The 27,130-nt window shown below is 37.2% G+C and overlaps 1 protein-coding gene across 1 annotated transcript in view; it reads right to left on the bottom strand.

Moving 5' to 3' along the window:
- The window catches only part of LOC117343015 (protein FORGETTER 1-like), a 45,992-nt gene extending 19,691 nt beyond the window's left edge, over nucleotides 1-26,301 (bottom strand). The window contains 26 exon segments of the mRNA XM_033905339.1: nucleotides 6,774-6,835; nucleotides 7,329-7,463; nucleotides 7,753-7,833; nucleotides 8,235-8,350; nucleotides 10,747-10,832; nucleotides 11,697-11,826; nucleotides 12,729-12,789; nucleotides 12,905-13,073; nucleotides 13,661-13,749; nucleotides 14,168-14,287; nucleotides 14,457-14,550; nucleotides 15,436-15,503; nucleotides 15,505-15,547; nucleotides 16,731-16,798; nucleotides 17,230-17,400; nucleotides 17,641-17,704; nucleotides 18,107-18,159; nucleotides 20,179-20,297; nucleotides 21,270-21,352; nucleotides 22,026-22,094; nucleotides 22,191-22,282; nucleotides 22,665-22,751; nucleotides 23,381-23,488; nucleotides 24,127-24,217; nucleotides 24,593-25,022; nucleotides 26,250-26,301. Coding sequence (XP_033761230.1) covers nucleotides 6,774-6,835; nucleotides 7,329-7,463; nucleotides 7,753-7,833; nucleotides 8,235-8,350; nucleotides 10,747-10,832; nucleotides 11,697-11,826; nucleotides 12,729-12,789; nucleotides 12,905-13,073; nucleotides 13,661-13,749; nucleotides 14,168-14,287; nucleotides 14,457-14,550; nucleotides 15,436-15,503; nucleotides 15,505-15,547; nucleotides 16,731-16,798; nucleotides 17,230-17,400; nucleotides 17,641-17,704; nucleotides 18,107-18,159; nucleotides 20,179-20,297; nucleotides 21,270-21,352; nucleotides 22,026-22,094; nucleotides 22,191-22,282; nucleotides 22,665-22,751; nucleotides 23,381-23,488; nucleotides 24,127-24,217; nucleotides 24,593-24,951 — 2,618 coding nt within the window. The 5' untranslated portion in view covers nucleotides 24,952-25,022; nucleotides 26,250-26,301.
- Nucleotides 26,302-27,130: the final 829 nt, after the last annotated feature.

A 27,130-nucleotide genomic window follows, 5' to 3' on the forward strand; every position in this document is an offset into this window, starting at 1 on the left:
TAATATGTAGGACATACCTCCCCTCTAAGTAGATTTGGGACCAGTGTTTTAATATGTAGGACACACCTCCCCTCTAAGTAGATTTGAGGACCAGTGTTTTAATATGTAGGACATACCTCCCCTCTAAGTAGATTTGATGATCAGTGTGTTAATATGTAGGACATACCTCCCCTCTAAGTAGATTTGAGGACCAGTGTGTTAATATGTAGGACATACCTCCCCTCTAAGTAGATTTGAGGACCAGTGTGTTAATATGTAGGACATACCTCCCCTCTAAGTAGATTTGAAGACCAGTGTGTTAATATGTAGGTCATACCTCCCCTCTAAGTAGATTTGAGGACCAGTGTGTTAATATGTAGGACATACCTCCCCTCTAAGTAGATTTGAGGACCAGTGTGTTAATATGTAGGACATACCTCCCCTCTAAGTAGATTTGAGGACCAGTGTGTTAATATGTAGGACATACCTCCCCTCTAAGTAGATTTGATGATCAGTGTGTTAATATGTAGGACACACCTCCCCTCTAAGTAGATTTGAGGACCAGTGTTTTAATATGTAGGACATACCTCCCCTCTAAGTAGATTTGAGGATCAGTGTGTTAATATGTAGGACATACCTCCCCTCTAAGTAGATTTGAGGATCAGTGTGTTAATATGTAGGACATACCTCCCCTCTAAGTAGATTTGAGGATCAGTGTGTTAATATGTAGGACATACCTCCCCTCTAAGTAGGTTTGAAGACCAGTGTGTTAATATGTAGGACATACCTCCCCTCTGTTAGATTTGAGGACCAGTGTGTTAATATGTAGGACACACCTCCCCTTTAAGTAGATTTGAGGACCAGTGTGTTAATATGTAGGACACACCTCCCCTCTAAGTAGATTTGAGGATCAGTGTGTTAATATGTAGGACATACCTCCCCTCTATAAGTAGATTTGAAGCCCAGTGTGTTAATATGTAGGACATACCTCCCCTCTAAGTAGATTTGAGGACCAGTGTGTTAATATGTAGGACATACCTCCCCTCTAAGTAGATTTGAGGACCAGTGTGTTATTATGTAGGACATACCTCCCCTCTAAGTAGATTTGAGGACCAGTGTGTTAATATGTAGGACATACCTCCCCTCTAAGTAGATTTGAGGACCAGTGTGTTAATATGTAGGACATACCTCCCCTCTAAGTAGATTTGAGGATCAGTGTGTTAATATGTAGGACACACCTCCCCTCTAAGTAGATTTGAGGACCAGTGTATTAATATGTAGGACATACCTCCCCTCTAAGTAGATTTGAGGACCAGTGTGTTAATATGTAGGACATACCTCCCCTCTAAGTAGATTTGAGGATCAGTGTGTTAATATGTAGGACATACCTCCCCTCTAAGTAGATTTGAGGATCAGTGTGTTAATATGTAGGACATACCTCCCCTCTAAGTAGATTTGAGGACCAGTGTGCTAATATGTAGGACATACCTCCCCTCTAAGTAGATTTGAGGACCAGTGTGTTAATATGTAGGACATACCTCCCCTCTTAGTAGATTTGAGGACCAGTGTGTTAATATGTAGGACATACCTCCCCTCTATAAGTAGATTTGAGGACCAGTGTGTTAATATGTAGGACACACCTCCCCTCTAAGTAGATTTGAGGACCAGTGTGTTAATATGTAGGACATACCTCCACTCTAAGTAGATTTGAGGACCAGTGTGTTAATATGTAGGACACACCTCCCCTCTAAGTAGATTTGAGGACCAGTGTGTTAATATGTAGGACACACCTCCCCTCTAAGTAGATTTGAGGACCAGTGTGTTAATATGTAGGACATACCTCCCCTCTAAGTAGATTTGAGGACCAGTGTGTTAATATGTAGGTCATACCTCCCCTCTAAGTAGATTTGAGGATCAGTGTGTTAATATGTAGGACACACCTCCCCTCTAAGTAGATTTGAGGACCAGTGTGTTAATATGTAGGACACACCTCCACTCTAAGTAGATTTGAGGACCAGTGTGTTAATATGTAGGACATACCTCCCCTCTTAGTAGATTTGAGGACCAGTGTGTTAATATGTAGGTCATACCTCCCCTCTAAGTAGTTTGAGGACCAGTGTGTTAATATGTAGGACATACCTCCACTCTAAGTAGATTTGAGGACCAGTGTGTTAATATGTAGGACATACCTCCCCTCTAAGTAGATTTGAGGACCAGTGTGTTAATATGTAGGACATACCTCCCCTCTAAGTAGATTTGAGGATCAGTGTGTTAATATGTAGGACACACCTCCCCTCTAAGTAGATTTGAGGACCAGTGTGTTAATATGTAGGACATACCTCCCCTCTAAGTAGATTTGAGGATCAGTGTGTTAATATGTAGGACATACCTCCCCTCTAAGTAGATTTGAGGATCAGTGTGTTAATATGTAGGACACACCTCCCCTCTAAGTAGATTTGAGGACCAGTGTGTTAATATGTAGGACATACCTCCCCTCTAAGTAGATTTGAGGACCAGTGTGTTAATATGTAGGACATACCTCCCCTCTAAGTAGATTTGAGGACCAGTGTGTTAATATGTAGGACACACCTCCCCTCTAAGAAGATTTGAGGACCAGTGTGTTAATATGTAGGACATACCTCCCCTCTAAGTAGATTTGAGGACCAGTGTGTTAATATGTAGGACATACCTCCCCTCTAAGTAGATTTGATGACCAGTGTGTTAATATGTAGGACATACCTCCCCTCTAAGTAGATTTGAGGCCCAGTGTGTTAATATGTAGGACATACCTCCCCTCTAAGTAGATTTGATGACCAGTGTGTTAATATGTAGGACATACCTCCCCTCTAAGTAGATTTGAGGCCCAGTGTGTTAATATGTAGGACATACCTCCCCTCTAAGTAGATTTGAGGACCAGTTTGTTAATAGGTAGGACATACCTCCACTCTAAGTAGATTTGAGGACCAGTGTGTTAATATGTAGGACATACCTCCCCTCTAAGTAGATTTGAGGACCAGTGTGTTAATATGTAGGACATACCTCCCCTCTAAGTAGATTTGAGGACCAGTGTGTTAATATGTAGGACATACCTCCCCTCTAAGTAGATTTGAGGACCAGTGTGTTAATATGTAGGACATACCTCCCCTCTAAGTAGATTTGAGGCCCAGTGTGTTAATATGTAGGACACACCTCCCCTCTAAGTAGATTTGAGGACCAGTGTGTTAATATGTAGGACATACCTCCCCTCTAAGTAGATTTGAGGACCAGTGTGTTAATATGTAGGACATACCTCCCCTCTAAGTAGATTTGAGGACCAGTGTGTTAATATGTAGGACACACCTCCCCTCTAAGTAGATTTGAGGACCAGTGTGTTAATATGTAGGACATACCTCCCCTCTAAGTAGATTTGAGGATCAGTGTGTTAATATGTAGGACATACCTCCCCTCTAAGTAGATTTGAGGACCAGTGTGTTAATATGTAGGACATACCTCCCCTCTAAGTAGATTTGAGGACCAGTGTGTTAATATGTAGGACATACCTCCCCTCTAAGTAGGTTTGAGGACCAGTGTGTTAATATGTAGGACATACCTCCACTCTAAGTAGATTTGAGGACCAGTGTGTTAATATGTAGGACATACCTCCCCTCTAAGTAGATTTGAGGACCAGTGTGTTAATATGTAGGACATACCTCCCCTCTAAGTAGATTTGAGGACCAGTGTGTTAATATGTAGGACATACCTCCCCTCTAAGTAGATTTGAGGACGAGTGTGTTAATATGTAGGACATACCTCCCCTCTAAGTAGATTTGAGGACCAGTGTTAATATGTAAGACATACCTCCCCTCTAAGTAGATTTGAGGACCAGTGTGTTAATATGTAGGACATACCTCCCCTCTAAGTAGATTTGAGGACCAGTGTGTTATTATGTAGGACATACCTCCACTCTAAGTAGATTTGAGGACGAGTGTGTTAATATGTAGGACATACCTCCCCTCTAAGTAGATTTGAGGACGAGTGTGTTATTATGTAGGACATACCTCCCCTCTAAGTAGATTTGAGGACCAGTGTGTTAATATGTAGGACATACCTCCCCTCTAAGTAGATTTGAGGACCAGTGTGTTAATATGTAGGACATACCTCCCCTCTAAGTAGATTTGAGGACCAGTGTGTTAATATGTAGGACATACCTCCCCTCTAAGTAGGTTTGAGGACCAGTGTGTTAATATGTAGGACATACCTCCACTCTAAGTAGATTTGAGGACCAGTGTGTTAATATGTAGGACATACCTCCCCTCTAAGTAGATTTGAGGACCAGTGTGTTAATATGTAGGACATACCTCCCCTCTAAGTAGATTTGAGGCCCAGTGTGTTAATATGTAGGACACACCTCCCCTCTAAGTAGATTTGAGGACCAGTGTGTTAATATGTAGGACATACCTCCCCTCTAAGTAGATTTGAGGACCAGTGTGTTAATATGTAGGACATACCTCCCCTCTAAGTAGATTTGAGGACCAGTGTGTTAATATGTAGGACACACATCCCCTCTAAGTAGATTTGAGGACCAGTGTGTTAATATGTAGGACATACCTCCCCTCTAAGTAGATTTGAGGATCAGTGTGTTAATATGTAGGACATACCTCCCCTCTAAGTAGATTTGAGGACCAGTGTGTTAATATGTAGGACATACCTCCCCTCTAAGTAGATTTGAGGACCAGTGTGTTAATATGTAGGACATACCTCCCCTCTAAGTAGGTTTGAGGACCAGTGTGTTAATATGTAGGACATACCTCCACTCTAAGTAGATTTGAGGACCAGTGTGTTAATATGTAGGACATACCTCCCCTCTAAGTAGATTTGAGGACCAGTGTGTTAATATGTAGGACATACCTCCCCTCTAAGTAGATTTGAGGACGAGTGTGTTAATATGTAGGACATACCTCCCCTCTAAGTAGATTTGAGGACCAGTGTTAATATGTAAGACATACCTCCCCTCTAAGTAGATTTGAGGACCAGTGTGTTAATATGTAGGACATACCTCCCCTCTAAGTAGATTTGAGGACCAGTGTGTTATTATGTAGGACATACCTCCACTCTAAGTAGATTTGAGGACGAGTGTGTTAATATGTAGGACATACCTCCCCTCTAAGTAGATTTGAGGACGAGTGTGTTATTATGTAGGACATACCTCCCCTCTAAGTAGATTTGAGGACCAGTGTGTTAATATGTAGGACATACCTCCCCTCTAAGTAGATTTGAGGACCAGTGTGTTAATATGTAGGTCATACCTCCCCTCTAAGTAGATTTGAGGACGAGTGTGTTAATATGTAGGACATACCTCCCCTCTATAAGTAGATTTGATGATCAGTGTGTTAATATGTAGGACACACCTCCCCTGTAAGTAGATTTGAGGACCAGTGTGTTAATACATAGGACATATCTCCCCTCTAAGTAGATTTGAGGACCAGTGTGTTAATATGTAGGACATACCTCCCCTCTAAGTAGATTTGAGGACCAGTGTGTTAATATGTAGGACATACCTCCCCTCTAAGTAGGTTTGAGGACCAGTGTGTTAATATGTAGGACATACCTCCCCTCTAAGTAGATTTGAGGACCAGTGTGTTAATATGTAGGACATACCTCCCCTCTAAGTAGATTTGAGGACCAGTGTGTTAATATGTAGGACATACCTCCCCTCTGTTAGATTTGAGGACCAGTGTGTTAATATGTAGGACACACCTCCCCTCTAAGTAGATTTGAGGACCAGTGTGTTAATATGTAGGACATACCTCCCCTCTAAGTAGATTTGAGGACCAGTGTGTTAATATATAGGTCATACCTCCCCTCTAAGTAGATTTGAGGACCAGTGTGTTAATATGTAGGACACACCTCCCCTCTATGTAGATTTGAGGACCAGTGTGTTAATATGTAGGACATACCTCCCCTCTATAAGTAGATTTGAGGATCAGTGTGTTAATATGTAGGACATACCTCCCCTCTATAAGTAGATTTGAGGATCAGTGTGTTAATATGTAGGACACACCTCCCCTCTAAGTAGATTTGAGGACCAGTGTGTTAATATGTAGGACATACCTCCCCTCTATAAGTAGATTTGAGGATCAGTGTGTTAATATGTAGGACACACCTCCCCTCTAAGTAGATTTGAGGACCAGTGTGTTAATATGTAGGACATACCTCCCCTCTAAGTAGATTTGAGGACCAGTGTGTTATTATGTAGGACATACCTCCCCTCTTAGTAGATTTGAGGACCAGTGTGTTAATATGTAGGACATACCTCCCCTCTAAGTAGATTTGAGGACCAGTGTGTTATTATGTAGGACATACCTCCCCTCTAAGTAGATTTGAGGACGAGTGTGTTAATATGTAGGACATACCTCCCCTCTAAGTAGATTTGAGGATCAGTGTGTTATTATGTAGGACATACCTCCCCTCTAAGTAGATTTGAGGACCAGTGTGTTAATATGTAGGACATACCTCCCCTCTAAGTAGGTTTGAGGACCAGTGTGTTAATACATAGGACATACCTCCCCTCTAAGTAGGTTTGAGGACCAGTGTGTTAATATGTAGGACATACCTCCCCTCTATAAGTAGATTTGAGGACCAGTGTGTTAATATGTAGGACATACCTCCCCTCTAAGTAGATTTGAGGACGAGTGTGTTAATATGTAGGACATACCTCCCCTCTAAGTAGATTTGAGGACGAGTGTGTTAATATGTAGGACACACCTCCCCTCTAAGTTGATTTAAGGACCAGTGTGTTTATATGTAGGACATACCTCCCTTCTGTCTTGGCATTCTGTATCATCAACTTCATGCACTCCATAAAGTAGGTGAAGATCTGAAATAGAGAATGTTAACTTAAAGATATTACATGTATAACTTGTTTTACTATTTTTGCAAGTTTATCATTATTATTCAGTCTTCTTTCTACACATATTCAACAGAGAAACAAATCTGTATATTATGTACAAAAATCCTCTCAATCATAAATAATCTTTGTTTAATTCCAGCATTAAACTGGAAGTTAACAGCCAAGTTTGTAATGATATCAAATGACTTTTCTGCTTCATGGGGATTTTCTATTTCTGAATATAATCAGACAGTGGCGTAGCTAGGTGGAAATTATAAGGAGTCTTTTCCCTATATGTTTTTTTCTTTTTTTTTTTTTTGGAAAAGAATGTAGATGCTTTGCTATGCCACTGTCAGAATATGTATTATGACAGAGAGGGAATTGGGATCAGGATAGTCATATTGTGACAGAATTTCAAAACACGTCATTAATTAGCAGACCTGCTAAAGTGATATGATATTTTGGCATGTAAATTTCTTACCACATTCTGCTTTGTCACACCGAGCCCCAGTATCCTGTTTAGGAACTTTGAGACATCCCCCATGTCTTTGTCCTTTGGTGGCGCACCGATCCTCACTGACTCTATCTCTATCAGGCCCATGAGAACCAAACACTCCTGTGACCGAGAATCAAAACTCATACTAATGATGAGAGTAGATAAATGTAAAACACTCCTGTGACCGAGAATCACAACTCATACTAATGATGATAGTAGTAAGGTCTTACATCACAATAAACAATAATGCTCTTAAATATTTAGAAAAAGGATATATTCATTCTATTAAACAAAATTAGAAATCGATCTAACAAGCGAAATTCAAAAAAATTGACAAAAACGAATGCTTCCAGCTTTTTTTTAGTTAGTTTGGAAACAACAGTATCTGATTTGGTATCTCAATCATTACCTGCATTGATACATTGAACTCCTCAAAAGTTTTGTGGGCTTTAGATACATCTGCTAGGTTTAATCCTGGCACCAGTGTCCTCTACAAATCAAACAGAGGCTATGAAATAAAAACAAATTTTCTTTTATGTGTCAATTTGTATTTCAACATTGCTATAACTATAAATATGCTGAAGTTGAAAGGTGTCAGCATTTGAAAACAGATGCTTGAGTTTTTTTCAGGGTATTTTCATGTGGATGTGAAACTTTGATTAGCTTTTATAACTTTTTGCCGACTTTCTTTTAATTATCTCTAAAAATCTTACTTTACATTATGCAGATTTTATTATCATGACCGATGCTGTTTTGCGAGACTTTCATGTACCCAATAGTTTAAATGTCTCTTGTGAGGACTTGTCTTGAACCCAAACAGCAAAAACAATATCTAAACCAGTCTACAACTGATTAACGTTTAAACTGTAATTTAACACTGGTCAGACTCACATGGCAAATGTGGTGATACATGGAGCGAAGAGCATTGCGGCCGTACGGCGTGTCAAAGTTGAACTCGTCAAGGTTAGCTCCAGTGGCTGCTCGTCGATCTCCCTTAGTTAATGCACCTGTTACAGGAAATGTTTAATCCTTCAATCTGACCTTGACTCACAGAACATGATATCAAATTGTACAAGTTTGGTATATACCTGGTACAGGGATTTTCCTATAATTTTTCAACTGGGTCCAGGGTCAATTAAATCGGGATTTCAATTTCTACGCAACAAAGTGTGACATTGGGAAAAACAAAGATAGTGATATTCATACAAATTTCAGTTTTTCTTTGATGAATATTGCCTTATATTATTTTTGATTTCATTTTGTTATCTATAGCTGTTTTTTATTTTTCAAAATTTCCTTAATATAGGTCTTTGTAGATAAAACTTATATAATTATTCAAAGACTTCAAAATTGGGAATATTCACAAGATTATTTTAGGGGAAAGGGTCCTTGTAACGGACCCTATTCCTTTTGTTGGAAAATCCCTGTGGTATGTAATCAATTCATTAACAAGAAGGGAATATTCTAATGATTGTTGTACAGTCAGGGTCATTTTTAGGCAGAGTCTCATTGTAGTAGTTGGTGGCTACCTCATTGAACCACATACAGGAGGCCCATAACATGCCATTCACAGTTTTTTAGGGTAAATGTCTTGCCTAAAGACACAATTATGACAGCACAGACCAACCACACTACTAATATCTTGTAGCTGTCCAAGTCAGACCTAGTTTGTGGGCATTAAATTTTGGACAACCACGCCTTGTAAACGTTCTGCAGTCAAGACTTCTATACATTTGTTTGTATATATAAATATTCACAGGGTAATTATTTTTGCACCACACTAATGACCACATTTTTCATACATTTAGATATCAGTTGTCATCTGATTGACCTTGACCTCGTTAATATGAAAAATGCAGGAAAGATGACCTGCTGCCTGTCTGGTGACTGGATGGTCACATAAGGCCAAAATGAAAATACAGTTGGTTTGGCGTAACCCGTCTGATGCAGAAAAAATATGCCTACCCAGAAAATATTATTGTGAAAAATAATTTTTTTTAATGACAACTCTTCCAAAAATTTATGTCTGTAAGTTGCTTTGCAAGTTTGAAAATACGTCTCGCAAAGCCAAATCAGCTTGGTGCATGTTTCTTTTGTTTAAAGGGACATCACGGTAAACCAATTTTTATTTTGTATTTTTTCATATTATTGGGTATATCTTTAAAAAAAATATCCTTATGAACAATAACCATTCGAATTTGATGATATATGTATATAAAAAACATCAATTATTAATTATAAAAAGGTTATCACAATTCGTTGATCAATAGTCTGAATATGCTAATTTTGTGACATATACGATGACACGCATGCGCACAACACACTAAAACACCTGAAAACAAAAATGGCTTCCAATGTGAATCGACTGCGGTTGAAAACGATAACAGCTTCCGCAATGAAGAGAATAATTGGAAAATGGGTCAAACACAATCCTAGAATTAAACTGGGGAAGCAGTACAATACAGTTCAAACATGAAAACAGCAGTAATACGGACGCTGCTCGTATTCTGCTTGATTGCTGGATAGTAGGCCATGACAATGGTAATATTTACACAAACTCGGTAATATTTATACAGTCTGTACCAGTACATTGCTACTGTCACTATACTATATGTACGGTGTTTACACTTATTTACACATAAATATATGTGCCGGAATATATACAGAACGTGTTATTTAACATTTAAACCACTGTATAATATCGTTGTCCAACTAATCCAATTCGCCTTGTAAACTATCGTGTGTTTGTGTTGCCTCGATTTCAAAACAGTTACGTGATGATTTAAAAATAATTTCCGCGCTAAATTTAGAGGGGGATTCCCAACTAAATCAAGTGGTCAAGCTGGACATGAGGATCGACTGTGAACATTGGGACAGCACAGAAATATAACTGGAAAGGAACAAAACACGTACATTCATTGAAAATTACAACGTTTTTACCGTGATGTCCCTTTAAGACCACAAAATCAATAACGATTTCTAAACAGTTTATATCCTGGTTTGTTTTTGTATTGAAGGTTGAAAGTCTGTTTTCTGAACTGAATAAAAATAATGTTCAGCACTACCTACCTACTATGAATGTAAACCCCCTTGGTTGGGTTACAGCAAACCAGGATATTTTTAAAGATGGCCTATGGAGGGGACCATAGTAATACCTTAGATCCATGTTGGGAACTTGTGACTTTGTGTGCGTTTAATTTATGACTCTGATATATCACAAATTGTTTTTACACATTTGCTTGAATGCCTGTATTCTTAAGTTTTTTTTACAGGTACAATATCTCCATTGAAACTTCATTTTCATGTCAGTCTCAATTCTTGTATCCAGACAAGATGACATTTTCCCAATCTTGATAAATGATTCTCCGACATTCTAGTTATCGTATACACACATGGAACATACCCATGGACTGGAGTCTGCGAGCTACAGCGGCGGCGAACCTCCTCTCCCCTCCTAGGTCGGTAGTCAATAGTTTATACAGGGGACCACTGTCAACAAATGTCAGAACAGGTTTATCTTATCATTATATACTTAATTTATATCATTTAAAAAATAGCAGTAAGAAAATCTTTCACAATGACACTTTCACTGTTGTATGGGTCCAAATTACATTTGCTGGTTTGATGTTATGTAACATCATGGTAACTCAAAAATGCCATTTAGGGTGATATCCACAAATAGTAGGACCACAAAAAGACACTTTTAAAGTACCAACTACAGTAGTTCCACACATGATATCCCACTCTGTCAAATTATATCGGCTACAGGCATGTTCTAGACTTTATCACATTTCCAACTCACCTCTTGATCACTCTGATAAAACATTATCCATATATATGTTAAATTTGAATTACCATGTTTCAGACAAGACTTAAATACCTGGAGTCACTAGGTAATAGTTCTCCAAGTTTCTTTCAGCACCTTTAAACAATTTGAACAATATAACTTCCCAGAACAGTATCCAAACAATTATTTATCGTGTATTTACTTTAACTGATTAGACTGATGAGATCTGCCTAACTGTTGTACAGCTGTCAGCACTCAAGGGAAGTTCTACAGTTAGGCAGACAGTACTCACCTTCATAGGTTAGATTAATTAGATTTGCCTAACTGTTGTACAGCCTTGTCGGCACTACAGGGAAGTTCCACAGTTAGATGGACTGTACTTACCTTGAGTGGTTAGATCAATGATATTTGCCTAACTGTTGTACAGCCTTGTCGGCACTCCAGGGAAGTTCTAGTTAGGTGGACTGTACTTACCTTGACTGGTTAGACCGATGAGATCTGCCTAACTGTTGTACAGCCTTGTCGGCACTCCAGGGAAGTTCTACAGTTAGGTGGACTGTTCTTACCTTGACTGGTTAGACCGATGAGATCTGCCTAACTGTTGTACAGCCTTGTCTGCACTCCAGGGAAGTTCCACAGTTAGATGGACTCTCCGTCTTTGGTTCCCAGCTCTAGTATCAGCATGGAGAGATATACCTACAAAGAAACATAATTCAAACATCAGAATGTCATATCATCTTTCCTAGCCTACTTAAAATTGTGTAATCTGTAGTATTCCAATTTACGGATTTAGAAACTTGCATGAACTACTTTAAATTGAATTTTGATGTAAAACAATTTGAATTTAAGTCCAAAATTTGATAAAATTTTAAAATCGTTGTACAAATTATTTCCACATTGAATTACTATAGCATCATAATTCATCATTCCTAGACCTCTAAATATTGTGTGTATGCCATAGAAAAGGCATAGGATGCAAATTTATTGAGTCAGAAGCTTTTAAAACTAGAAAATGTCTAAGACATAAAAGCCCCCGCTGCCACTTGACACCCAGAAACAGTTTGGTGAGGACCGCGGGATGAGACGGACATAGGGTAACACTGTATGCCCCCCATTTCATGGTGGGGGTCATAAAAATTACCCCGAACTTCAAACACCAAGTTTACAGGTGGGAGACTTAGGTGGACACTGGGGTTTACATAATTAGCTCACAGTTGCTCACACAACTTAACTGGTGATCTAACTTGAGTCTCCTTTAAAACTCGAAGTCTTACAGAGAGGAATACCACAGACCAATATTATGGGCTTCAGTTTCAGATTCCAAAGCCACCCTTGCTTCAACAGACGCTCAACACTGAAGGCCAAAATCGTGGAATTGCCAAGTGAGGTATTAGGAAACAAAAAGTAGATATTCTACAAATGGGTACAGAATATCTACATTGTTTATTTTTGTGTTCTCAAGTAGATATTACAATTTACAAAAGATGCTCTAGGGGTTCCCACATCAGTTGTCTCAAGCCAATGTAAGTAGAGTCTTGTTACGATCCATGACTTGTACAGCGTATAGCAAGAGTAAAATCTAAAACTAAAATTCTTACCTGTGCTGGCAGCATCCGAGATAATGGCAACAAACTTCTTCCCTGCCATGAACATGTTCCTCTGGGGAAAAAAGAAAAGATATAGCGATTAGATGAATAAAGTAACATTCAAAGTACCTAGCAGAGAATTCATCATCATTATTTCATTTTTTGAAGTTTGATCGTTTTCCACTCACCTCTGTTACATTGAGACTCTCGATTCCTCCGTAGTTGTCAATGTCTTGGGTTCTTAGTTCATAGTGAGGCTGGTCCTTGGCTGACTTGCGGACAATTCTGCCTCGCCTTCCAGTCATCTCTGCCACAGCTTCAGTACCACCGAGCTGGTCAATCATCTCATCCAGTGGACTGCAATACAAATAACCATTTGAGATAATGGAGATGAGGGGGCCCATAGTCTGTGTATGTCTATGATCAAGTTTTATACAAAGTGTAGCATGCTAAAAAAGACTATGTACATAGGCTTCACTGGTCATTTTTATGTAGTTTACAGAGTGAAGTCACTGTGAGTAAAAAGTGGGAATATTTCAGTCGGAAGTGTATTTTCAAAATGTTTCAGGTTTCATTATGTGCAAATTACACTATATCTGACAAAAATTTCAATCAAGATATACAAATTATTCATTTCATACTTTCCCACACTACACGTGACCAAATAGTGTATTTTTAGTAATGTGGTAGTATCGATTTGTCCATTTAATAACTCGAAGTGAATCATGAATCACCAACAAAAATGCCACACCATCAGGCATCTCCCAAGTCCAAGTGTTAAACTCTTTATCATTCATGTTGTGGTGAGACGATTGCTAATGCGTGATGGGATTTCGAGGATGACAAAAACATTATTGGGGGAAAAAAAAGAGAAGAGTTTTCTAAAACAGGAAGATATGGCAAAAATATTCCAAATCTAGGCCTGTTGCTAGAATATTACCTACCTGTTAGGTAAGGATATTTTACGAGCGAAGTCTATGAGCATTTCCTTGGCTTGAACACTCCAACTGTCTGGTACGCGATCCTCTGAATTCTGTTTAAATGTTTAATGTAATATAGTGCACAATCAAGTAAAACAAACTGTTTAAATACTGTGTATCAAAATGAATACAATAGCATCATCATTATTGTAATCCTCCCTGATCCTTAGACAAAAATCTAAACTCTGGCTTTGCAGTTATTGTAAAACTGGCACATGAATACCAAAGATTTCATTTTCAATGATCAGTTCAATCAAAGTCCTAAATCGGTACGATCCATATCATACTGACAACATTATCTTAAACATAAAATTCATCAACATCATAAAATATTTATTCAAGCAGATGATATGGATGGAATCTTGGATTATGTAATTAAATATTTCTGACCAGCAGTATTCTATAGACTCCTCAGTTACAGCAACTGTACACCTCACATATCCTCATGGTTCTGTTTCCATGACAACTCACCTGAGCCTCGATCATAGTGGGAAAATACTGTGTGATGAAGCGTAACAGAATCTCTCTGCACAGGGAAACAAAGCCAGTTATCTCCCCCTTGTTCTTGCCTATCTCTGCTTCTAAAGAGGCCTGAAAGTCATAAGAAAACATTGAAATTCTTTAATAAAACGTTATTTTAACCTATTTTTCCCTTCAGATGTAATCAAATATCTTGTCATTTTAGATTTTAAATTAACATTTAAAACAAAGTAATTCCATTTCTGGGATGATGTCACAATCACTGAAACTCTTTACTTGCCTCTCCCGTTGTTTGTAGGCCAATGACCACACAGAATCCGGCATCAAGTGCTTCCGTTGATTTTTTTATTACAGATGGGACCTTCATACCCATACTGAAAATAAAAGTGTACATAGTGTTTCATTTGAAATGACTGTAGCAGTAGTCTATTTACGACATACATAACATATTAATTTTCATTGGACATGCTATTAAAGTAGAGATAAATACATTTTAGAAATCGAACTTCCTAAAACACTAAATATATGGCTACCGGGACATACAAATTCTATCAAAACAACATCTTTTTTAATATTTATTATAACTGTAACAGGAGAGGAAAAATGCAATGATCGGATTGAGACTCGAACCTGGGACCACCATACTCTAAACTCTTAGCATTTGAGCTACCTTGCCACTGTGGTCTCTACCACAATATATCCTAATTTCAACTGCCAAATTCAACCACTGTATTCTATGAATATGAGCTCATCATTGACAAACATTATCAATATGTATCATATTTAAGTTTCAGAACATTATCACCATCATTTCAAGTAAACCTCAAAACTTATTTCCAGTTGTGCCATATCAAGCTATTGACAAATCAACAGTTTGACCAAAATCAGATTTGACAAAAAACATTCCAGTTCAAAACAGGGCTACATTCACAATAACAAATGCCATCAACCAATTGTTTTAAATGCTAACTTGATTTCCACAATATAAGTTCACTGCAGTTTTCTTTCACAAAACAAGTCCATCAATTATAATATGACTATGCATCCTTATCGGGATCCTGGATATCAGGGTAACAACATTTTAAATACCTGTATCTAATGAGCTAACAAAAATCCCTATTACCAATATATTTTTTAACTCAATATACCTGTATCTAATGAGCTTACAGACATTCCTGACATCAGCCATTTCCGGTACATTTTCCTCCTCAATATGAAAACTTACTTAAAAACAGTTACATAGCCAAGGCCATCCTTACCACAGCTGTTTGAAGAATCGTTGATGAGACGCCCAGAACTGTGCCCACATCCGGCCACCCTGAGTATCCTGTCCTAGACAAGGCACTCTCCAATGCCTTACGCAACTCATTCCTGTGTGAAATGCAGAGAAATATTAGAAATACTTACAAAACTTGTTCAAACATTGGAAAACCACATGTATACAAAAATTTAGCGGCATTATCAAATTTTCAAGTTTCAACCAGGTATTAGGGTATTACTCAAGGAAAATCATTGAAATGAGAAATAAATTGTTAAAGCAAAACTGATGAATGTACTTTTCATGTGTACCAATTAAGTTGCATGATAATTTGGTGGAGAGGGTGAAGAGCATTACCTTACAGACAAACACCATCAGGATGATTCCTTAGTAGAGACCAACCAACCAATTGTTTTCCCATAGACCTTAGTGTTAACGTTTTGGATTATTTCATTCAAATTCTTGAATTGAATATGACGATTATGGTTTATATCAAAAGTTTAGGGTCTGATATAACACCTAATCAAAAAAAAAAGTTGGGTCCTTCAGCTCAAATTTTCTCCAGGGTAGCCATTTTGAAAATATGTGAAATTCGCAGTAAAAATTCTCAAAAATCTTAAATGTTTACCTGTTTACTATTATTACATGAACTTTTGGGAAAAAAACCAATCTTACTTAAGAAATTTATATCAACATTTCTTATTGATAGTTACCTATCAGGCTACATATCTATTTTCTCACTTCATAACATACTGGCCAATCAGTGGCTGCCAGACATTTTATCCTTGGCTCAACGTTCTATACACAGGGGCTGTTTCAAAAATATATTTTTTCAATTGGTTGGTTGTTCCCTATAGTAGGGGTGACACAATATCATGTTATGTTTTGGTATGGGCTCATTTTAGAGTACCATAATATACCATACAAAACAAATCCATGACCCATGCATGAAGTTAAAGTGACAGGAAGTATAGGAGATAGAGCCTGAACTTTTTCTTTGATTAAGGTCAAAATGTAGGTCAGGGTGACCTTGTTTTGATACATGACACACCACCACACCTAGGTGAATCGATGTCCCAAGTATGAAGCTGCAGTGACAATTTGTGCATGGACAAGCTAAATTTGGGAAGAGGGAAGGAAGGACAGACAAAACCAAATAAATCATAAAGCAGCCTCCCCTCTAAAGCTACACAAATATTAAAAGTCATCAAAGTGGTCAGAAATCAAATATATCACTCCTTAACCAAACACACCATTTACGCAAACCCACAAAACATACCACTTTCATATACCTACCAAACATGGGCTGCGGTATCATACATCTTCCTCTGTTCCTTTGTCAGTGCAGCTTCTATTGTCATGAACTGGAAACACAAACAATAGAAATATACGCTCCATGATATTCTCTTCATATGAGATATGTCTTATTCGCATTATGTAGTCTTCTGTATGTTATAAGGATTTGATACAAGGGCATACTTAACAGTAAATGATACCTGTATTTTCTACAAAATAATCAAACTGACCAGTTAAGGTAACTTGCTATAATTAAAATTCTAAACTTAAAACAAGTCAACTGTTGAATTCAGGCAAACTGTAAAGACTTCTTTTGCTTAAGTTAAATCAGTTTTTGCATAAAAAAAAAGTAATAGGAAAATACCCCCAAAGTCCCCAACTGATTCAACCAAAGTGGAATAGTCTAAAATATATCATCATGCCTGGCCTACATAGGCCATGTGAAAACATAGCTGATATGTAAAGTATTCTGTTTCTAAGTTCAAAGTATCCTGGTTACCTCCGCTTGTTTGTAACTGAGACCGCGGGAGATGTACATTCCAGACGTCTTCATCTCCATAGCCAGGATTTCCGCCATACCAAGTCCCTTCTTCTGCACTAGATCAAGGAACTGTTCAAACGATCGGAAAGGTGCCCCATCTCCCCACAGACCAAGTCTTTCCATAAAAGCCTGTAAAGATTCAACTAAATATAGAATATGGTAGTGAATTTTAGGTTGTGAAAATTGCACAGATTTTTACAGTATGTTAAACAGTGAATTTCTTTTTTAACCTAATAGAAGATTTTACAGTTTTAACTAGTGTTGGGAATCTACGGATAGCGTTCCCTATTAAGAAAGAATAAGAACTATCATTTACAAGTAATCTTAAGAAACTGTGACCAAATGTATGGGTATTTGGTGCTTAATTACCATATTTTTAACATCTGTAACTCCAGTAGCACTGCAATAGACAACTCGAGCTTTTGGCAACATCCTGAAAAATAATTGACAAAATGAATTTAATTAATCATAGCTTATATTGTTCTTGTCTTAATCACACTAGCTTTCATACATAGACAGGGCTTATCATTTTAGTAAATAAAATTGGTGAATAAGAAATTTCCATAAAGAAGCTGCAAACTTTGGTAATCTAGCTTATAAAATATTAATGAAATAATTTCAATTGGGGGGGGGGGGGATGCGCCCTAATATTGGCCATAATAAGCCCCAAGTAAAAACTCTACAATTGAATAATATGGTAAATGTACAGTATGATTAAGGGTTTTAATTTGACAATAAGTACATGCATGATAATAACGGTATTATGTTTTCTCCCCCCCCCCCCCCCCCCCCCTCCCAGTAACTGGTATTTCAACGGTTATAACTAATCTCTCACCTCTGTATTGACATAACGGCCATTGCTACCTTGGTGCTGGCATGCTCCTTTCCCTGAAATTTTATTAAAAATTCATCATTTCTTTCAAACAGAACAGAAAGCATTTATAATTTCTTCATTAATTCTAAAGAGCAGACAAGTCCTTAGTCGCCTCCTTTAATCACGTATGGCCCTTAGCATCATTAACAAGTCCTAGAAGGACGAAACAGCTGTTTGATGTCCCTAACATCACTGACGTGTCCTAGAAGGAAGAAACAGCTGTTTGATGTCCCTAACATCACTGACGTGTCCTAGAAGGAAGAAACAGCTGTATGATGTCCCTAACATCACTGACGTGTCCTAGAAGGAAGAAACAGCTGTATGATGTCCCTAACATCACTGACGAGTCCTAGGACAAAACAGCTGTATGATACAGTTTAACTCATTTTGGCTCTACTGTATATAATTTTCTCAATTTGTTTCGTAAAGTGAGAATATCTTGTGTGTCATTTGTTAGTTTCTAGGACAATGAGAGCCAGTTGAGAATTATTTAGTGAATTTTGATGCACAGATCTAAATCAAACACATTCTGACTCATCTATCTGGCAACTCAATGAGTCCATATTTGGTATTAATCCCACCAATGTCTATTGCAGTGGTTATTTCACTGTCAAATAAGCCCACTCCCTACATTGAGTAAGATTTGACGTGTCTTCACTTTGGTTTGTTACAGGATAAATATGGTATTAAAAGTTTGTGTTTATTACAATAACACTACCATTAGACTTACAGGATAAATACGGTATTAAAGTATGTGTGCATGATTAGAATAACACTACCATTAGACTTACAGGATAAATACGGTATTAAAGTATGTGTGCGTGATTAGAATAACACTACCATTAGACTTACAGGATAAATACGGTATTTAAGTCGGTGTTTGATAACAATAACACCACCATTAGATTTACAGGATAAATATGGTATTAAAGTCAGTGTTTATTACAATAACACTACCATTAGACTTACAGGATAAATACAGTATTAAAGTCAATGTTTATTACAATAACACTACCATTAGACTTACAGGATAAATACAGTATTAAGGCCAAATAAAATTAATTTCTTGTTTCTCAGGCCCGCCCGCATCCAATATGAACCCCCCCGCACCACTCACTTTTTATTGAAATCAAAAAAATAAAAACGTCCGCGCCGAAAAATAAATTCCGGAAAAAAATCCGACGTTGGTTGCCGCAATATCCGGAACTTGCCCGATCCGTGTTTTAGAATCTCCCAAATCAGATCATTGAAACGTTTGTTTATCTTTTAGAAGCTTGATTTTTCGATTGCACATGGTAGCAATGATTTCCATTCAAATATCTTTTTCTGGCAGTGTTATTTTACCCTGGACAATCATATCGAATTATAGCGACACTTGTTCGTTTGGCGAACTTTACAAGGGTCTGCGCGATGGATCGCTTGGTCCCGACGACTGGTCGTTTCCGCCAAAATTCACGGATCATGATGTGTCGGCCGCGATCGGCAAACGGAAAGCTGATGTTTTTGATAAAGTAATGATCGATGTCTTTGAAGGTAAACGAAGCAACAAAACTGTTTGGACATTATGTAAGAACCAAATCTTAAAACATAGGGAGTTCCTGATCACTTGTGTACATCTGGTGAACATTGAACATAAAATTGTATTTCAATTGTTTTTCAATTTAACCGTTAAATTGCAAGTTTAATACCAGAAAATAAAGACAATAGTTTAAAATTAAGATTTCTTTATTCATTTTATGCATTTAACAATTGACACAATTTCAAATCACATGATTCATGTATATGTATCATTATGTGACTGAGAGAAAAAAATAAAAAAGTCCCTCCCTCATCACATTTTTAGGTAGTAAAAAAAAAAAAAAAAAAGCCTCCCTCCCTCATCCTTTTTTGGAAAAATGTGCCTGAGAAACAAGACATTAATTTTGTTTGGCCTAAAGTCAATGTTTATTACAATAACACTACCATTTGACTTACAGGATAAATACGGTACTTATAGTCAGTGTTTATTACAATAACACTACCATTTGACTTACAGGGACAAAATTCTTCGCCTTGTGACATTCATCAAATATGAGACATCCTTGGAACTGTGGCCCTCCACACCAGTCTACCAACTGTTGTAGTCGACTCGTCTTACTCCCACTGATGGCACCTGGAGTAATGAACACCCTAAACTTTACCACGGTTATCATGTTACTATGGCGCAATGTCCAAAAACGGAGAAAAAATCTACAACAATCACTGGATCAAAGCTTCACTATTATTTTTACAATGAAATTCCTTGTAATAACAACTCTATTTTATATAAATGTAGTATCAGAAATGTAAGCTACCTTGCTAATGACTTTAACACATGATTTCAAGTTTAAAGTCACCATTATTCTTTATAGCACCAAGAGGCCTAGGTGATATGGAAAAAAACAAAAAACAAAAACAGGAAATGCCCTCGCTGCCACTTAACTTGACGGGACGGACATGGGTTACACTATAAGCCCTACATATCATGGCGAGGCATAACAAGTGCAATCAATGATTGCGAAAGCTCACCGGCGGCAGCAATAACACTATGCATTCTTTTTTTATGTATGTATAAGCATGTCATTTTGAAATTGTATGTCACATAATATCGCTCCTAGACCTCTAATGGATGTATAAACCCAATAAGAAGGTGTGGACATACAAGCTTTCCAAAACTAACCCCCAAAATCTTTAAAGTGGGTTTTTATGTCAAAAAAAGTAAGTCCACTAAATTGTAAAATGCCAAAAAAAAAATCACAATTTTTTTCTGCATGATTTTGCCATAACATCACTCCTAGACCTCTAATGAATGTATAAACCAAATTAGAAGGGCATGAGGTGTATACTTTTGGACTTACAAGCTTTCCAAAAATTTACCCCAAAAACTTTAAAGTTTTGGGGTGGGACAAGGACGCGGACGCCGGGGTGACAGCATTAGCTCTCGGTTACTCGTAACCGGTGAGCTAATAAACTAGAAAATGTCTTACACCTTACTTTTTTTACGATCAATCTTTTTGTACTACACGATTCTATCATATATATTTGTATCAGAAATTTGAATAGTTTTGATCGTGACTTGTTAACACTTTCATTATAAACCACTTACTTCCCCTATAAACAGACGAGACCAGCGTAGCGTAGGTACTGAACACTATACCCTCCTTAAAGTCTGCAGGCAAACCCAAAACTCTGTAAAAAAAAAAAATTGTTGTCTTAATGTATCATCTCAAAAAAATAAGATACAGGACTTCAACTATAGATTATTGATGTTATGGCTCAAACATCAATGGTTCGAATATAACATACACTGAATTTGTTCTCTAAAGACAAGTATGTATTTTATAATTACAGGATCGCTGTTTTTCAATCTCATTTTGACCTTCAAAGTGTATGTAATATGATAATAATAATAATTACGTATAGAATTCTTAAAACACAATATAAAGACTTGGTAGACATGCATACTGAGTACTGCTAAAGCAGTACATGTCCTCTACCCGCCCCCACTGAAATAAGTAACAGTGACCTTGACACAAAAACCCTGAAACTCGAATTTATCTGTTATAGTCAGGTCCTGTATCATTATGTGAAATTTGATCAAAATCCCTCAGGGGATGAAGCTGCTGGAGTGCTAAAAAACTTTGACGTTACATACATACCTGCAAGATGGATGGAGAGAAAACATATAGTCCCCTGGTTTCACCAGTGGGGAATAACTAGCAGAAACATGACTATCTCCAAATTGAAATATTAATGTACCAATTTATACAAACACAAGGTGAAGCTGTTCATCTGTCCAAATTCTACAGTGTACATACAAATGTAATTTTCATATGATTTTTTTTACCGTCATTATAAGTACCTTGTTTCTCGGTCGAGTTCCTGACAGCCGTCGATCACCTTCACGTAACATCCAATGTCTGTAAGGTCCCTGGGATATAAAGAAAATATACACCAATAGTTATAATTCGATCAATGAACTACAAAATATGGGAGGCTCTGTTTGAATGATTATAGTGTGTATTACCTCCTAGAGTCCACAATTAGATCTGATGAAATTGTAAACCAGATGTGCTTTGTCCTCTTTCTAGCATAGTTATCCACGATGATACCAGCTATCTGTAACGAAAATGGGAGTGTACATATTAAATAAATGAAAACTAGAGTGTACATATTAAATAAATGAAAACTGACTCCATGACAAGTGTTTACTTTTGAAGATTTAAATAAAATTAATGTCTTTTTTAAGCAATGATTTATCATTTAAATTCTCAGATAAAAATCTTTGGTATCAGTCACATTGTTATTTTTTCCTTATCACAGCTAACAATTATAGTTACCTGTCTAGTGTTGACCTTTAACTTAGATACCACCTACCTGCCGACCATTGTCTTAATTCTAACAAAGATACCACTTACCTTACAACTTTTGTCTAAATTCTAACAAAGATACCACTTACCTGCCGACCTTTGTCTTAATTATTACCACAGATAACACTCACCTGTCGACCTTTGCCAACACCAGCTGCATCCCCAATAAAGAATCCTGCACGCTGACCGTTCGGCAACATGGTCTGGTGTCTCTGGCACTGTATACATATATGTAGTAACAGTACACCAAATACTTCATTATATCCAAGATTTAGGGGTGTAAATCAGGGTAATATTTTGCTGGACTTTATAGGTGAATTCATCAGTGATCAATAGTAATATTAACTTTTAAATAAATTACTTCTCGAGCATTAAAAAATACAAATATTTAAAATATATAGGAATAAATAGCAATCTCCGAAGTATTCATGGTATTTTGTTCACTCCTCAATTCAATTTCACATTGCCTCAACTGGCATTGTTAGATATGTACCATGTGTATCAACTGAAATAATGATAAATGTAAAGATTATAGCAATGTCGTTTGATTGTGGCACCACATTTCATCCACACATATAAGTATATTTGTGTCCGAATTCAATTCATGACGCATTCCCCAACTGTATTTGTTGTTCCACGGAAGTAATTAAATATACCAATATGTTTAAATCTGGTAATTTGAATGCAAGAAAAGGAAATCCAACAAAAATGCTCCCTTATAAATTCTACAGTTATGCTGCACAAAATTGCTAATTTTGTCAGGTGACATTTTCCAAAATGGTCAGGAAAACAGAGATCAAAATCTGAACTGAAAACGAAAGTTCTGCAAAGGAAAGATGTGACTTACAGCATACAGGATGCCCTCAAGCTGAAGACTGCTGAGTTTACAGGATGTTATCATCTCTCGAGGGAGGCTGTCTGCCAGGGGGTACACCGGCTCAGGTGGTAACAACGACTGGAATTATATTACTTCGGTGTCAGGACAAGATTACTTAAGTTAGTCCTTTACCAAAATACATGAAGAAATAGTGTTTCCAAGTTCATTTTTGCAAACAATCTACTGAAAAATGTTTTAAAGCAAGAAATGTATAACTTAAGCTTAAAAGCCTTATGTAATCATTAATCAATAGTGAAGTGCCATACAGCAAAAGCATCATGTATGACTTAGCAGGGATGAATCCCATTAGTTCATTTGTTTGGTTTATTGCCTCATGAACAGCCAGTGTCCTTGTAGTAGCTGGTGACTACCTCACTGAAAAACATATGGAAGGCCTGTCACATGCCATCCACAGAAATTAAGGTAAAGTGTCTTGTCCAAGGACACAACCATGCCAGTATAGACCAGTCAGTTTCTCAGATTCTCGAGAAACATGAACCACCACAGGTATAGGGAACATTGAACGATACACTTCAGATCTTCACTTGAGTTTACGTAAGCCAATGCTCTAACCAATTGAACTATCGGGGGCGCGGCGGGACGCCATTGAATCACATCAGAAACAGGTGACTATACACATAGCATTGACAGGTTCACAGGAAATCTAAAATAAGATTTTTTTCCTACAACAGAAAACTACAATCCATGATACTTACAGCAAGAGGACCTGCCTCCACTATGTCACCGGGATGGGGCTGACAACCAGGAACGATTTCTCTATACTTGTACACAGAAAATACCTCCGAACTACAATAAAACAATACTTGTACACAGAAAACACCTCCGAACTACAATAAAACAGAGTCCATTAAATATTATATACATATATATTACCAATCTCTTTTAAAATATTTGGTTATTCTCCAAACTGTTAAATATCCATTGATATCCATAAAAATCACTGGACACTAATTCATGTTTACCCCTTCCAAAATCAATGCAGGCAGAGAAGTTAAAGTGATATATGAAAGATTGAAGACTGACATAAACTGTATTCTGAAGATAATTAAAAGGACAATAATAAATTAAGCACATTTAATAAGCATTCCACAATAGACTGCTAATTTGCTTTAAGTTATTGACAGATTAGCAATGTGTCATAAAGTTGTGAACTATACAAACCTAACACTCTCTTGTACCCCATCATCTTTGATTTCTTCCTGATCCGGCTGTTGCCCAGCCATTTGTAGACTCCCTTGACCCTGTACTGTGGTAGTAGGGACACGGGCATACATGTTGTTCATGGCGTCGATCTGCTGAAGTATAGGGTGGACGGGTGATTGTAACTGCCCCATGAGGTAGGAAGACCCCTGCGTTGAGCCAGCCTGGGACGAGGTCCCCGGGGTTGGCGCTGTATACGGAGAGGACATTGGTGGACCGTATCCTACCTGGGCGGACATGGCCATAGGATTCCCGGAGGTAAGAGGTGGGCTTCCATATATCATGGGATTCTCAGAGTTAAGTGGTGGTGTCCCGTACATCACATCAGCGTTATATTTTTAAGAAAGTTAAAGTTGGAGTATACATTGGCAGCAAGTTTGTTCAGCTAAATCTTAAAAAGAAATAAAATAAACATTTTGTATAAATTTCAAACCCAAAACTTGCAGTGAATATGTACACCATAATAGAACAATAAATACCATCACTGATAGTAGGTGTTGGGCATCATTCCTCTCTTAATTGTGATCACGATATTTAAATTTCCAATTTGATCATCAGGCAGAAGTCTAGCTATGATAGCTAGATGATGGACAGACGATTTCTGAGAGATGGTCATGTCAAGAGTATATATCAGGTTGGGGAAAACCACCAACTTGTGTATAATACACAACCTTAATTATCATACAAATGCAAAAGTAAATATTCTTAGCACATTGGAAAGTATCAAAAATTGATGCAATACTTCTGGAAATGTAACATCAAGTTTCTAGTAAAGGTATATGTATACAACGCATTCAGTAAACATATTTTAGTAAAATATCATTCCTTGTTGTAAATTAAATGCCCTTTGATAAAATATTTCAAAATTTACTGTTTAATTGATTTTGTCTATTCTTAGTAACAAATCAATACTGAAACTGGCGTATAATATGCGAATTCGCATATATTATACGCCAGTTTTCCCCAACCTTTATAACTATGTAGGCAGGAATATACAAATCTCGCATATGTTATACGCCAGTTTTCCCCAACCTTTATAACTATGTAGGCAGGAATATACGAATCTGTTAATTTTACTGCAGCTATGATGGTACACCATGACTTATTGTAACACTTCTTCATAATACCAGTATTGGAGAATTTGGTTATAATGTAAATTTCTTTTTCTTTCATATCATCATATTGACATGTATCCAAATGTACTATTACAATCACACATTCCCTACTACTTGGCCCGAGTTTCCTATTGCCCTGGCTTACACCACACGTCACATGGACATGCATTCTGACAGTTGTCCACTATATAGCTAGTACCAAGGCCAGAGGAAACTCGGGCTATTTACTACTATAAAATTATAGAAGAGTGTGTAATCATAATTGTTTATGTATATTATTTATAATCTGGGCACCTGTGCCTAAACAGCTGTACAATGATCAATTTTGCAATTCAGCAAACTTAAAAATCAGACATACAAATAGGCCTACTCAGCTAATTGAAAATCAGACACGATAGATGACATCATCTTTCGCAAGAAAAACGGATCTGTTTGATTTGGGAATAATACTGATTCAAAGAGATCTAGAATGCTAAAAGGAACGTCTTAAATACAAAACTTACAAAGTACAACAAAACAAATCTTCAACCTTTTCTCCCGCCATGTAATCGGAAGTGGATATTTTAATACCTCTTTTTTTAGAGAGTTCCAATACTAAAGGTGCATAAAGAGGATAAAGGTAAGATGCTGTGTTTAAAGAATGCATTTAAAATGACACTCAGTAATAATTGCAGATGACACTGATAGCATGTATGATTAATATACGTTTGTATATGAAGCAAAGAATCGTTCAGCCTAGTTTCGTAGGTGAAATCGTTTGCACATATCACAGGGGTTCGTCGCGTTCGCGATCGGCTACTTACTTAGTACTGTTACTGTACACGATATTTGGCCAGTTTGACCAGAGCTGTTCGCTTATGAAAAACCAACCAACAAACAAACAAGCAAATAAACAAAAAGGAAAAAACCGGACCATCAGTTTATCTGGTTTCAAGGCATGTATTAAATTCGGCATGACCCCCAGCGTTGATAAATTATGTTTGTTAAAAAATATATGAACCGATTTATTATACTAAATGAAAGGGCTTCCACGTGTTAGTTATATCATACAATATGATACATATAGGCCAAACATAGTATATCACAAGTGCAAAGACATTTGTGACCTGTTTGTGAATCTGGTGGAATCATCTCCTATCATTGATAACTTGTTGAAATAAGCCACAGTTTTTTTTGTTTTTTTTTGTAAGTGTTTTATATTTAAATCCACAAAGGAAAATAAAACCTTGATTTCGAAGATGTAAAATCTGAAAAGAAAACACACTCTGTTCAAAAGACTGCTGTGCATGCATTATTAAAATATAGTTATGTAGCGGTACTGGACTGGGTCAATCATCAGTGACCAGGTAGCTCAATTGGTAGAGCATCTGGCTAGTGTTCGGTG

Source organism: Pecten maximus, chromosome 14 (genome assembly GCF_902652985.1).
Source record: "Pecten maximus chromosome 14, xPecMax1.1, whole genome shotgun sequence".
NCBI classification, from domain to species: Eukaryota; Metazoa; Mollusca; class Bivalvia; order Pectinida; family Pectinidae; genus Pecten; species Pecten maximus.